This window comes from Equus quagga, chromosome 13 (genome assembly GCF_021613505.1).
Source record: "Equus quagga isolate Etosha38 chromosome 13, UCLA_HA_Equagga_1.0, whole genome shotgun sequence".
NCBI classification, from domain to species: Eukaryota; Metazoa; Chordata; class Mammalia; order Perissodactyla; family Equidae; genus Equus; species Equus quagga.
Window position 1 is genome coordinate 41,319,815 of NC_060279.1, and position 12,110 is coordinate 41,331,924.

Sequence of the window (12,110 nt, forward strand, 5' to 3'; positions counted from 1 at the left end):
CAGGGGAGGGCTTTAGTTGGGTAAACATAAACCCCAAATTGTGCCATTCTTTATAAAATGATTTTAAAGGCAAGAGGTGTGTGTGTCGGGGGTGAGGGGGGCTTTGAATATGGTTACCTACCTGCTGCTGTCTGGTCTCATTCTTGTATGGGGACCCAGGTTTCCAGCCCAGCAATCCACGGGCATTGTAAGGATTCTAGCCCCCTGAGCAGTCCCCCAGGGAGGCTTGGGAGCTGTTGCTCAGGAACCCCCACCGAAAGAGTCGCAGAACGTGCTCCACAGCAGACGTTCTGGACTGAGAACTTTCCCCACAAATGATACCCACAGGGGACATTTAGATTGAGAGGTTACACAGAATTGCCCCACATCTGGGAGACTGAAGACAGCCTAAGGAAGGTGCTTGGCTCCAGAGCTCCCCAGAGGGAATCAAGATGTCCGAGAGACCCTCGTGAGCTGCCCAGCTGCTTCTACTACCCAACCCCTCCGGGCTCCAGAGCCTCCCTCTGTGCTCCCTCCCCTTCATTCACCCTCCTATAGTGGTGCTTGCTGCAGCCCTCCCTGGTTGCTTTATTTATTTATTTTGCACCAACAGGGTTGCTGCAGACTCATTCTCGCCTGGTTTAAAAAGCGAGAGAGGAAAAAAAAAAAAAGGAGAAATGCTTTCTGGCTCTTTTCTCTACCTCGGTCTTGGCAGCAGCGGCTGCAGCAGCAACAGCAGCAGTGGCGGGCAGCCGGGCAGCCGGGCAGCCAGGCAGTGGGGAGCGAGGCACACTGGGGAGGTGTGGGGGCCAAGGTGCAGCTCGAATGGGACGGGCCCCCAGCCCTGGACAGATGCAGTGCCCAACTTGATGTCACCCTCCAGCTTCTCCGGTAAGTGCCCCCACTTCCTGTCCCAAAGCTGCAGCTGCCCTTCTCCATACCATTCTCAGAGGCAAGGCCAGACCAGTGTGCCTGTCAAGGCTAGAAGGTTTATGCCCACCCTGCCTGCCCCTTCCAGTCCCCCAGCCAAGCACTGATCCTGGCCCCACAGGACTTTGATGGGAAAACTAAGATGTCCCAGGTGCCCCTGGGGGGAAGGACTCCAAGGAGACCTCCCTCTATCCCCTAGTGCTCCCTCTACCTCTGGGAAGGGTTTTTACGCAACTGGTGTGGCTGTTTCAGAAATTTTTCCTCCAAGAGCCCCCTCCCCACGCAGGCCCCCATGCTTCAATCAGGAGACTGCTTTAAAGAGTTCAAATGTGTCTCTGGACCACCACGGAGAGACGAGAAGAAGAAAGCATCCTATTCCTTGAGGGGATGATGCCCCAGACCCCAGCCCATTTAGGGAGAGAAAGAAGCGGTTCTGACACCTGTCTCTTCCTGCAAAGTGGGTGGAAGCCAGTCTTGTAGCCATGGAGATTGGCAAGGGAAGTTTGTGATTAAATTAGCCACCTTATAAATAAAGAAAAGGGGTTGGCCCCAGATCCCCCAGCCCCTGGCCCAGCAGGCTTTGGGGACTGAGAGGAAACTCACAGGAGTGGGAAGGAGGGAAGCTGGGTTACATGCTTCAATGCACTTTTGCTAAATGCAGAGCAAGAAGGATGAGCAGGAACTGCAGCGGTAGCGATAAAGAGCTAGCTGTCAGGTGGACTTCCCAGAACAGGCACAGAGAGAACGAGGGAGGCTGGGACTTTTCTCTCTCTGAAGAAGTCAGCATGCCGTAGAGACCTGTTAGGTTGGGACAGGGACAAGAGGAGTCTGGCCAGCAGCCTTTGCCTGCCGCATGCCATTCTTTCTTGTGCCCAAGTCTCAGAACGGTGTCCTACATTCCTCTGCTCTTTGGCCTCTTTCTTCAGTTTCCCAGCTACTACAGTTCTCTGAAGTAGCCGTAGAATTGCTGCCAAAACGATGCTTCCAGAGGAGGGTGTAGAGTGGGAGAGGGAGGGGTAGAAATCACGCCATCTCTTAACCTGCCTCTCCTTAGTTCCACGTGGGAGAAAAAAGCTGACCCTGTAGGACCCAGAAAGCCTGGAGACTGAAAGACCAAAGGGGATCGGGACGTGCAGCTAGAAAGGAACCCAGGCGTCCTGCCTCCCAGGGAGCATTGGTGGCTCTTGTCCTATCTCTTTAGCCATCCCTTGCCAATTCCAATACCTCCCCTCCCTTGGGGTCTCCTTTGGCGTTGAACAGGGTGAGTCAAGGGCTCTCACCACCTAAGGACCCCTTCTCCTCTGTGACTTCAGTCAGTCTCCAATGGTCATCATAGTCACCATTTTCCTGATTTTGCCCAGGCCCCTGGAACACAGAAACCCACTTTAAGTAGATAGGCTGTTCACACAGCCTGTGCCCAGAGATCTGCTGTGCCAACCAAAGGCTCCCTTACTCCCACCCACAGTGTTTGATTATGTGCTGTCTCTCCTCACTTCTCTGTGCCTCCCTGGCTCAAAATCTGCCTCCTGTATATTACTCAGGCAGCTGAGGCCAAAGGGGACGAGAGATCTCCCTCAGATTCACACGCTGGACTTGAATCAAGACACCATTAAGGAGGGATATAAGAGAAGCCTAAGTCCAAGGACCAAGCAACAAAACTCAAAACTTGGGCATCTCTTGTGTCCCTCACACACCCCAATGTCATCTGTAGGGGAGGAAGGGTTGCCCTTGGAGGTCTTGTGAGGGATTCAAGTGCCCCCTGGATCTTGTGCCATGGCTAATGTGCAGCTTGGCTGTCATCCACATAGGCGTACTGGGGAGATTGGATCTTGCTAGTCCAGGGCCTCAGGCCCTGGGCCAGGCTGGAGGAGGGCAGAGAGGCAGTAAGTGGAGCCTGGTGGGCAGAGAGGCAGTAAACGGAGCCTAGGGCACAGAGCTGAGGCCCGCATGTTTCGCAGTCTTGGATGACTTAGTCAAGGTGAGGCCTCTTTCCAATCAGGATCCAAGGACATGGTTCCCCTGAGCTTTAGACAAAGCTATGGGTAAATAATATGGGAGAAGAAGGGTGGGCAGAGAGGGACAGAGCAGACCTTGGGGAGAGCAGATATGAGGGAGAAGGGACCTGAGGTATTCCTGGATTCACAGATATAGGAAAAAAAAAAAACATTACAGGGAGACTCAAAGTCACTTCCCTGCTGTTTCCTGTCCCATTCTGATAAAAATTTCCCCACAGAAATCAGGCTTGACGATGGTTCCATGAGCTAGTGAGCGCTTGGCCTGTTACCCAGGGCTGGGAGGGGGAGGAAAGTAGAGGTTCCCCGAAGAGGAGCCCCAGGAGGCTCCAGGAAGGTGTGCACCAGAATTTCTCCTGGTTCTGCACTCTACTTGCTGGCGCTGCTGAGATGGATAGCTCAATGTCTCTCTCCTTAAGGAGGCCCAGGGAGGTCCAGGGTCACCATCATCTGAAGCCACTTTCCCAAAAGGGTCATGTCATCATCTATTCCAGGATTGAAGAGGGGATGGCTGCGGCCACAGCTCCAAAGCAAGCCTGGCCCCCGTGGTCCCTCCTCCTTTTCCTGCTCCTCCTGCCTGGAGGGAGCAGTGGTGGCTGCCCTGCTGTGTGCGACTGCACCTCCCAGCCCCGGGCAGTGCTCTGCGCCTACCGGCAGCTGGAGGCTGTACCTGGGGGACTCCCGCTAGATACGGAACTCCTGGACCTGAGTGGGAATCGCCTGTGGGGGCTTCAGCAGGGAATGTTCTCCCGCCTGGGCCTGCTCCGGGAACTGGATCTCAGCTACAACCAGCTGTCCACCCTTGAGCCTGGGGCCTTTCGTGGCCTACAAAGCCTACTCACCCTGAGGCTGCAGGGCAATCGGCTGAGAATCATGGGGCCAGGGGTCTTCTCGGGCCTGTCTGCCCTCATGCTGCTGGACCTCCGCCTCAACCAGATTGTCCTCTTCCTCGATGGAGCTTTTGGGGAGCTGGGCAGCCTCCAGCAGCTGGAGGTTGGGGACAACCACCTGGTGTTTGTGGCTCCAGGAGCCTTTGCAGGGCTGGCCAAGCTGAGCACGCTCACTCTGGAGCGCTGCAACCTCAGCACGGTACCCGGCCTGGCCCTGGCTCATCTCCCGGCACTAGTGGCCCTAAGGCTTCGAGAACTGGATATTGGGAGACTACCGGGAGGGGCGCTACGGGGGCTGGGGAAGCTAAAGGAGCTGGAGATCCACCACTGGCCATCTCTGGAGGCCCTGGAGCCTGGGAGCCTGCTTGGGCTCAATCTCAGCAGCCTGGCCATCACTCGCTGCAATCTGAGCTCGGTGCCCTTTCAAGCGCTGCACCACCTGAGCTTCCTCAGGGTCCTGGATCTGTCTCAGAACCCCATTTCATCCATCCCAGCCCGAAGGCTCAGTCCCTTGGTGCGGCTCCAGGAACTACGTCTGTCGGGGGCATGCCTAACCTCCATCGCTGCCCATGCCTTCCAGGGCTTGACTGCCTTCCACCTCCTGGATGTGGCGGATAATGCCCTTCAGACACTAGAGGAAACAGCCTTCCCTTCTCCAGACAAACTGGTCACCCTGAGGCTGTCTGGCAACCCCCTGACCTGTGACTGCCGCCTCCTCTGGCTGCTCCGGCTCCGCCGCCGCCTGGACTTTGGCACGTCCCCCCCTGCCTGTGCTGGCCCGCAGCATGTCCAGGGGAAGAGCCTGAGGGAGTTTTCAGACATCTTACCTCCAGGGCACTTCACTTGCCAACCAGCCATGATCCGAAAGTCTGGGCCCCGCTGGGTTGTTGCAGAGGAGGGGGGGCATGCTCTTTTCTCCTGCTCTGGAGATGGAGACCCAGCCCCGACCGTCTCCTGGATGAGGCCTCAGGGGGCTTGGCTGGGAAGGGCTGGGAGAGTAAGGGTTCTAGAGGACGGGACGCTGGAGATCCGCTCAGTGCAGCTACAGGATAGAGGGGCCTATGTCTGTGTGGTCAGCAATGTGGCTGGGAATGACTCCCTGAGGACCTGGCTGGAAGTGATCCAAATTGAACCACCAAATGGCTCTTTCTCTGACCCCAACATCACCATGCCAGGGATCCCAGGGCCTTTCTTCCTAGATAGCAGAGGCATAGCTATGGTGCTGGCAGTTGGCTTCCTCCCCTTCCTCACCTCAGTGACCCTCTGCTTTGGCCTCATTGCCCTCTGGAGCAAGGGCAAAGGCCGGGTCAAACATCACACGACCTTTGACTTTGTGGCACCTCGGCCTTCTGGGGATAAGAACTCTGGGGGTAACCGAGTCACTGCCAAGCTCTTCTGACCTTTCCTTCCACACTGTGGACCCAGCCAAGCCAGCTTCAGATCCAAAAGAGGAAGAGAACCAAGACCACTTGGACCAGAACCTAGTCCCAAGCAGCACAGGTCTCCCACACCTCCCACCTGCATCGTGCCAGGAGCTAATGATGCCTCCTGATAGAGTCTGCCTCCTTGTGCTTTTGCCATTTGAGGATAAGCATTGTCACCTCCTCCCTGAGAGTCCCGGAGAGCGGGGACAGAGACCCCGTAGTAAGCCCAGCCCTCCCAACCACACACAAACCAGAAAACATAACCAAGGCTCCAGTCTTCTAGTCTAACCACCAGGCTTTCTTTGCACACACTTATACCTTTTTAATAACCAATACCAATTGCCAACCACAACTATAAGATTATTTCAGAGATGGGGCTTGGATGTGCCACTTGCTTCTTGGAGTCACTGATCCTCAACCAGGGGGTCTCCCTCTCTTTTCTGCTCTGTCCCCTCCCAAGGTGCAAGGAACTAGGGCAGAGGACTTCAGGCTAAGGAGAAAAGGATGCGAGTGTGGGTTGGGGGAGAAGAGACTACACACTGGCACTGTGTCTGCATGAGCCTCCACTACCGGCCTCAGTCTGTCATATCATTAAACCTGCTGCCAAAAGGCCATGACAGTAGCAGCCAAAACTAAACATGATCTCGAGTTTTCTTCAGTTTCTTTCCACCCCTTGTTTCCATCAAATCTCCCTCTTTGCACCCTTTCTGCCTTTATGCCCATTGAGTCTGTATCCCAGTGGCCTCTCTGAACCTACTGCAGCCTCACAAACAGGGGTTTATGCAAAAGGCAGTCCACCAGGCCTGGAGAGATCAGCACTGCCAGCCCATTTCACTTTCAACCTTTGCCCTGCACTCTCCATCTCTGGAGATGGAGGAGAGATCTTCCGCCTTCCAATGGATCCCTCTACAGAAATTCCAGCCCAGGACACCCAGCTCCTTCCCTTCTTTCTCATTCTTCCTTCTTTCTCATTCTTGTTGGGATCTCCCTACCATTCCTGTGTCACAGATTCCTAGTGCTCTTGAGGGAAAGCAAGAAGGTAACTCCTGGAAAATGACTAACAAAACCAAGAATCTGCAGTTGTCAAAGGAGAGAGACCCAGAACACAGCAGGACCAGGCTTGGCGGAACAAGGGAGGAGGCACTGCACTCTGTAGTGAGAAGTGGAGGGAAGAGGGAGCAGCAGGAACTGCCTGCCTCGTTAATTCCCACTACCCTTCTGCAGTTTCCCATTCTGGGTGCAGTGCAGCCCCGGGGGAAGCTGTCTCTGGATAGAGGTCACCGTCTTATGCAAACCCAGATGTAGACGCGGAGTAGGGCCAGGAGATGCTGACTGCCTGAATGTGCTTCAAACGGAGGGCAAAGCAGAGCCAGAAAAAGTAGAGATGTTGAGAGCTCAAGGGACAGGGCAGCAGCCTCAGCAGCATCATCAGAAGTGGAGGAGTGAAGGGAGAAGAAAGGAGCAGGGAGGAGGGACCGAGAAGTGAGAGTCACGTGGCCCTGGGGAGTCTCTCTCTCTCTCTCTCTGCAGCAGCATCTGCACAACATCCTTAATTCCCCTCCACACTCAAGCGCCCCCACCCATTCCTCACCAAACAATACGCAAGCATCATGAGCTTCCTAAACGACTCCTGCTGCTGTTATCCTTGCTCTGAGACTCATTAGAAGATTCCCAGCTCAAACTGTCCCTGACAGATGGGAGGAGCCAGCACCATTGAGGAGGCAGCGGACTTTACGACAACCTCTTTGGTGGGGCAGAGGTGGCAATATGGGGGTGGGGCCAGAGGTGAATGTGAGGACCCCGCAGTTTGGAGAGTGAGGCTGGAGAATCTGACAATCTTGAGACGTGGACATCCCTGAGCCTCCAACCCTGCCCCCCAACTACGCACACACAACTCTCAGCATCCCAGCAATCTCCCCTCTCCAGTTGATAAGACACTAGAAAGGTTTCCCCAGGAACAGCACTTTCCCTCCTCTCTGAAATCTTTCACCATCGGTTTATTAGGTTGGGACGTGGGGGTCAGGTGCTAGAGCCTCTCACTCGAGTCGCTCACTCTGCAATGCAGAAAAGGGTGGAAGCAGCATTGCTGCACAGAGAAATCTTCTCTGGGAAGCCCCCTGAGGCAGTGAGGAACAGATGGCGTGTGTCTGGAGCAGGCGATGCTGCTGCCCGAGTCCCAAAGTCTCCAGAGCAGCATTGTTCAATAGAAATAGAATGTGAGTCATATATGTAATTTCAAATTTTCCAGTATCACATTAAAAAAGCAAAAAGAAACAGATACAATTAATATCAATACTATATTTTATTTAACCCAATGTACTCAAACTACTATTTCAACGTTATCAATATAAAAATTAGTAATAAAATATTTTACATTACCTTTTCATAATAGGTCTTTGAAATCCAGTATATATTCTACACTTACAGCACATTCCAATTCGATCACTAAATTTTCACCAGAAATATCTGATCTGTATTTAGGTTTCACAAAATTCACTGTTGAAAAAGTCAATTCACACATCCAAGTTGTTCCAAACACATTAAAAGTTTTCCAATAACTAAATCAAGTATCAGTCTTAACATTTAAATTAATCAAAATTAAAGAAATTTAAAATTTCATTCCTAAGTCACACTAGCCATGTTTCAAGTGCTCAGTAGCCACATGTGGCCAGGGGCTACTGTACTGAACAGCACAGCTCCAGACACTACAACTCTGGGCATAGACTAGGGCTTCCTTGGCAGCGGTGGGCAAAGTATCCCTCAAGAAGCACATTCAACTTAGGGGAAATGTCTGTGGAGCTATCCCCCACTACCACGCCTTATTCTCCTTACACAGCTTTTCCAGAATACCTCCAAGGAACGAAGCCCGTTCATATAACCAGGCTACCGGGCGGAGCATTTCTACAGCTTGCCCAGTCATCAGCAAGCTGGCCCCTCATCTTACCTGTCTGGGAAGGCTGCCCTTAGCTCAGGTGCGACTGTACAGGCTGGTGTATGTGTGTGTCAAGTGTGTGAATGCAACCAGGGACACATGTGGGTGGTATGTGTACATGTGCAGGGATGTTATGGTCCACATTGTGGGGGCAATCCAACAGAGGCTCTCCACAAGGTGAGACAGTAGTAGAGAGACAAAAAAAATTTATTGAGGGCCTATTCTATGTCAGTGACTATATATATGTTTTCTTATTTAATCCTCATTCAACCCTATAGATAGGGCATCTTAGTTGATGAACTAAAGGTCAAATAGATTGAGTAACGTGCTCAAGTACACAGAGCTAGTTAGCAAGAGAGCTGCGTTTGAACTCAGAGCTGTCACAAAACCCAAATGCCTTCCACCATACTGCCACACTGCTCTAGCCACTGTCTGCTCTTATAACTCCTTCCCAGGGCCTCTCAGCTGCAGGACCTGAGCTGCGAGAAAGGTAAAATCAAGGGTCATCTTCCACCCGACCCACTCTGAACAACTCTTTTAGGGGCACTGGGGTCAGTTGTTGATCCTCACCTTCCTTCAGCAGCCCTAATGCACCTGATGCAGGAAGCTGAGGGTTGGCTGGTTTTTACTCTTTCGCTCAGTCCCCTCCCCCAAGGTCCTTGCTGTCTCTGCCCCAGAGACCAGCAGAAAGCAGCAGAAATTCCAGGAATCTGATGGACTGCACTGAAATGCCTGGCTGCCAGCAACAAAGCCTCTCATGGTGAAAAATAGAGGCTTCCGATTTCTTAGGCGCTTGTCTAGGTTCTAACCTCAACAACCTCTTAGGGTACAGGGAGGCTGCTCAGGAACTTCTCATATGGAGGAACAGTCTGAGCTGTTTCAGATTCGAGGAGAATTTGACTCTGCCCACCTTCTGCCTACCCTGCTTGACAGAACTCCGTGAGGTCACTCCATCCCACCCCACCCTCCCTCTACTGCTCCTCTCCTCCATTTCAGACATGGTCTCACCTAAGCTGAGAGACATTTAGACCCAAAGATACTCCAGCAGCACTTCAGCACTCCCCATTTTGGGCCCTGATATATTCTATTTCTCCATTTCCTTTGCTGTGCTGGATCCCTGATTCAAGGGATGAGAACCCTGAAAAGCAATGATCCTCAACTTTATGAGTCACAGACCCCTTTGAGAATACCTGCTAAAAGCTATGAACAAAAATGTTTATACTTTGTCCACAGTCAGCCAAAGCCATCACAGACTCCACAGAATGCAGGTAAAGAACCTCGGCTGCGAGAAGCCTCAGGTGGCAGGAAAAAAGCTGAGGACTTAGGCTGCCTGTGCTCCCCAGGGTCCATTAGAGACACAGAGAAAAGGCTGGGAAGGACTATGGTGCAAAGTAGATGATAGCACATATAAGAGCAGGTGGTAGGATGGACCCTGTAAGAAAACATGTTCTTGCCTCCAGCTTCTCCCCTCTTCTGTTCCCCTTCTCCCCCCAGTACCCATCTCCCAGAGACACGCAGGAGACTCTGGATGGGACTTTTGCTCTAAGAAGTGCATGTGGTTGTGATTCAGGCTGGAAAGCATCTGAGATCAGGGATTCCTGAGTCCTCTTCCTTCAAACTGCTTTGTAAGGGGAATTCAGCAGGAAGACTGAGAGCTGGATGGTAGCGGCCAGGAGGGCTGAGGAGACCGTCTCTCTCCTAGGACACCTGCCACAGTTCATCACTCTGATCTAAAGACTGAAGAGTAATACCAGCGTAATTTCTGATACTAACGCACATGCTCCCAGTTGCTGGTTTCTGGTGAACAGCCTTGAGTGATGGAGGAGGAAGGGGAGACTCCTACAATGGGCAAAGGGAATGTGCTGTTTTCCAGAAACTCAGATAGCTGAACACCATTTGAACGGATCGTTTGCATGTGGTCCGAGAAGGGAACTCTGAGAGCAGCCATGGCTCTGGAATCAGGCTCCTTACCGTCTCTGAGAACGCCTCGGTGCCCAGTCCTCCAGCTGAAGTCTACTTTCCTGCTTTGGTTTACTGAGTGGAAACACTTGCTCATTGCACTCACCTCCCATTGAACCCAGACCTTATGTTAACTAGTTTCACCTACTGCCTCCTGTGTTACCCTGTTCAGAACACCCTTCAAGGAAAGAGAATGGACTCTTAAGAACTGGAGACAAGAATAAAGCAATTACAATTCACCCAATCCCAGGCTCTCGTAACTACTGGTTTCAGTCCTAATTTGGGCTCTTAGAGGTGAAATGAGACGACAAATCCCAAATACACAGGGACTAGAGATTGAGTTTGGAATCATCTCCCCTAAAGTTACCCTTCTACTCCCCAGTCATCCTACCCAGCCAATTAGAAGTCAACCTTCCTTTGAAAAATTTCCAGGAAAAGTAATTACACCTGCTTTTCACTGCTCTGATTAGGAAATTCCTCCTATGGTTTAATTTTTAATCCATCTTTTTGGACTTCCACTTCATTTCTCTTTTTTGCCCACTTCCTCCCACTGGAGCTGGAAGATGAGCCCATAAAGTAGGCCTGTGTTTTTTGTAGCAACAATGGACGGACGTTCTTCCTTGGGTCTGAACTACTCTTTTACCTTTTTAGAAGTAAAAATAGCTATAGCAATCAAGGCACTCGAATACCTAGGAATAATCTTAAAAACAAATGTGTAAATTCCATATGACAAAAACTTTAAAATGCTACTGATGGGGCATTAATGACTTAAACATGTATATAGGAAGATTCTATATCATAAATACAATTCTGCCTTAGGTAATCTAAAAATACGTGATTCCAATCAAAATAACGTTAACATTACAATCGAAAAGTAAATTGTGGTATACTCCCTCAATATACTATTACACAGTAATGAGAATGAACGGACTAAAACTACACACAACAAGATGGCTCAATCTCACAAAAATAATGTTTAACAAAAGAAGCCAGACACAAAAGACTACACACTGTGTGATTCTCTTTACATAGAAAATAAAAGGCAAAACTAGTTTCTGCCATTAGAAGTCAGAAGAGTGGTTACCCTTGAGGCGAGTAGTGCCTGAGAAGGGACACAAGCCATTCAGGCTTGCTGATAACGTTCTGTTTCTTGATCTGGGTGTTGGTTACACAAATGTGTTCCATTTTTGAAAATTTATCAAGATGTATACTTTTCATTTATGTACTTTTCTATATGTTGTACATCAATTTTTTAAATTGTGGTTAAAAAAACCACAATGTACATCAATTTTTTAAAAAACAGTATGGTCCTAGAACACAAATAGAGATCAATGGAACGTGAAAAATCCAGACAGAGATGCAAATACATATGGCAATTTGGATCTTACAAAGGTAGCATTCAAAAACAATGGAGAGAAGATGGATTATTCAATAAGTAGGGTTGGATAAAACAAACAAAATCAAGTTGAATCTCATGCTTTTACACCAAAATAAATTCCAGGTGAATCAAATATTTACATATACAAAAAGACACAATAAAAGTATTTAACAAAAAACATAAGAGAATTTCTTAATAATCTTAGGTAGTGGGAGGCTTTTCTCAAAATGATAGGAAACCCAGAAGTTATCAAAGAAAATGTTGACAAATTCAACTACATAAAGATAAAAAATACCTGCATAGCAAAAAAATCACCATAACAATGTAAAAAGACATAGGACAAACTGAGAAAAAAAGAAAACTATTTTTAACTTACATACGATCAGAATAATTATTAAGAAAAGACCTAACAACCAATAAAAATGTGAACAAAGTATATGAACAATTTACAGAAAAATAAAATACAATTGCCACTTAAACATATTAAAAGATATTCAATCTTATAATTTAAAAATTACAGTTAAAATTACGAGACACCATTTACACTACCAGATTGTCAAAAATCAAAAAGTTTGACAACACGGTGGTCCTTTACATACATTGCTG

The 12,110-nt window shown here is 49.6% G+C and overlaps 1 protein-coding gene across 1 annotated transcript; it reads left to right on the forward strand.

Annotated features, from left to right (window-relative positions):
- Positions 1 to 823: 823 nt before the first annotated feature.
- LINGO4 (leucine rich repeat and Ig domain containing 4) lies at positions 824 to 5,210 on the forward strand. Its single transcript, XM_046680936.1, has 2 exons — positions 824 to 870; positions 3,416 to 5,210. Exon 2 carries the CDS (start codon positions 3,429 to 3,431, stop codon positions 5,208 to 5,210), a length of 1,782 nt encoding a protein of 593 aa, XP_046536892.1. The 5' UTR covers positions 824 to 870; positions 3,416 to 3,428.
- Positions 5,211 to 12,110: the final 6,900 nt, after the last annotated feature.

Coding starts and splice junctions, on each gene's coding strand:
- LINGO4 (XM_046680936.1), top strand. CDS start 3,429: ATGGCTGCGGCCACAGCTCCAAAGCAAGCCTGGCCCCCGTGGTCCCTC.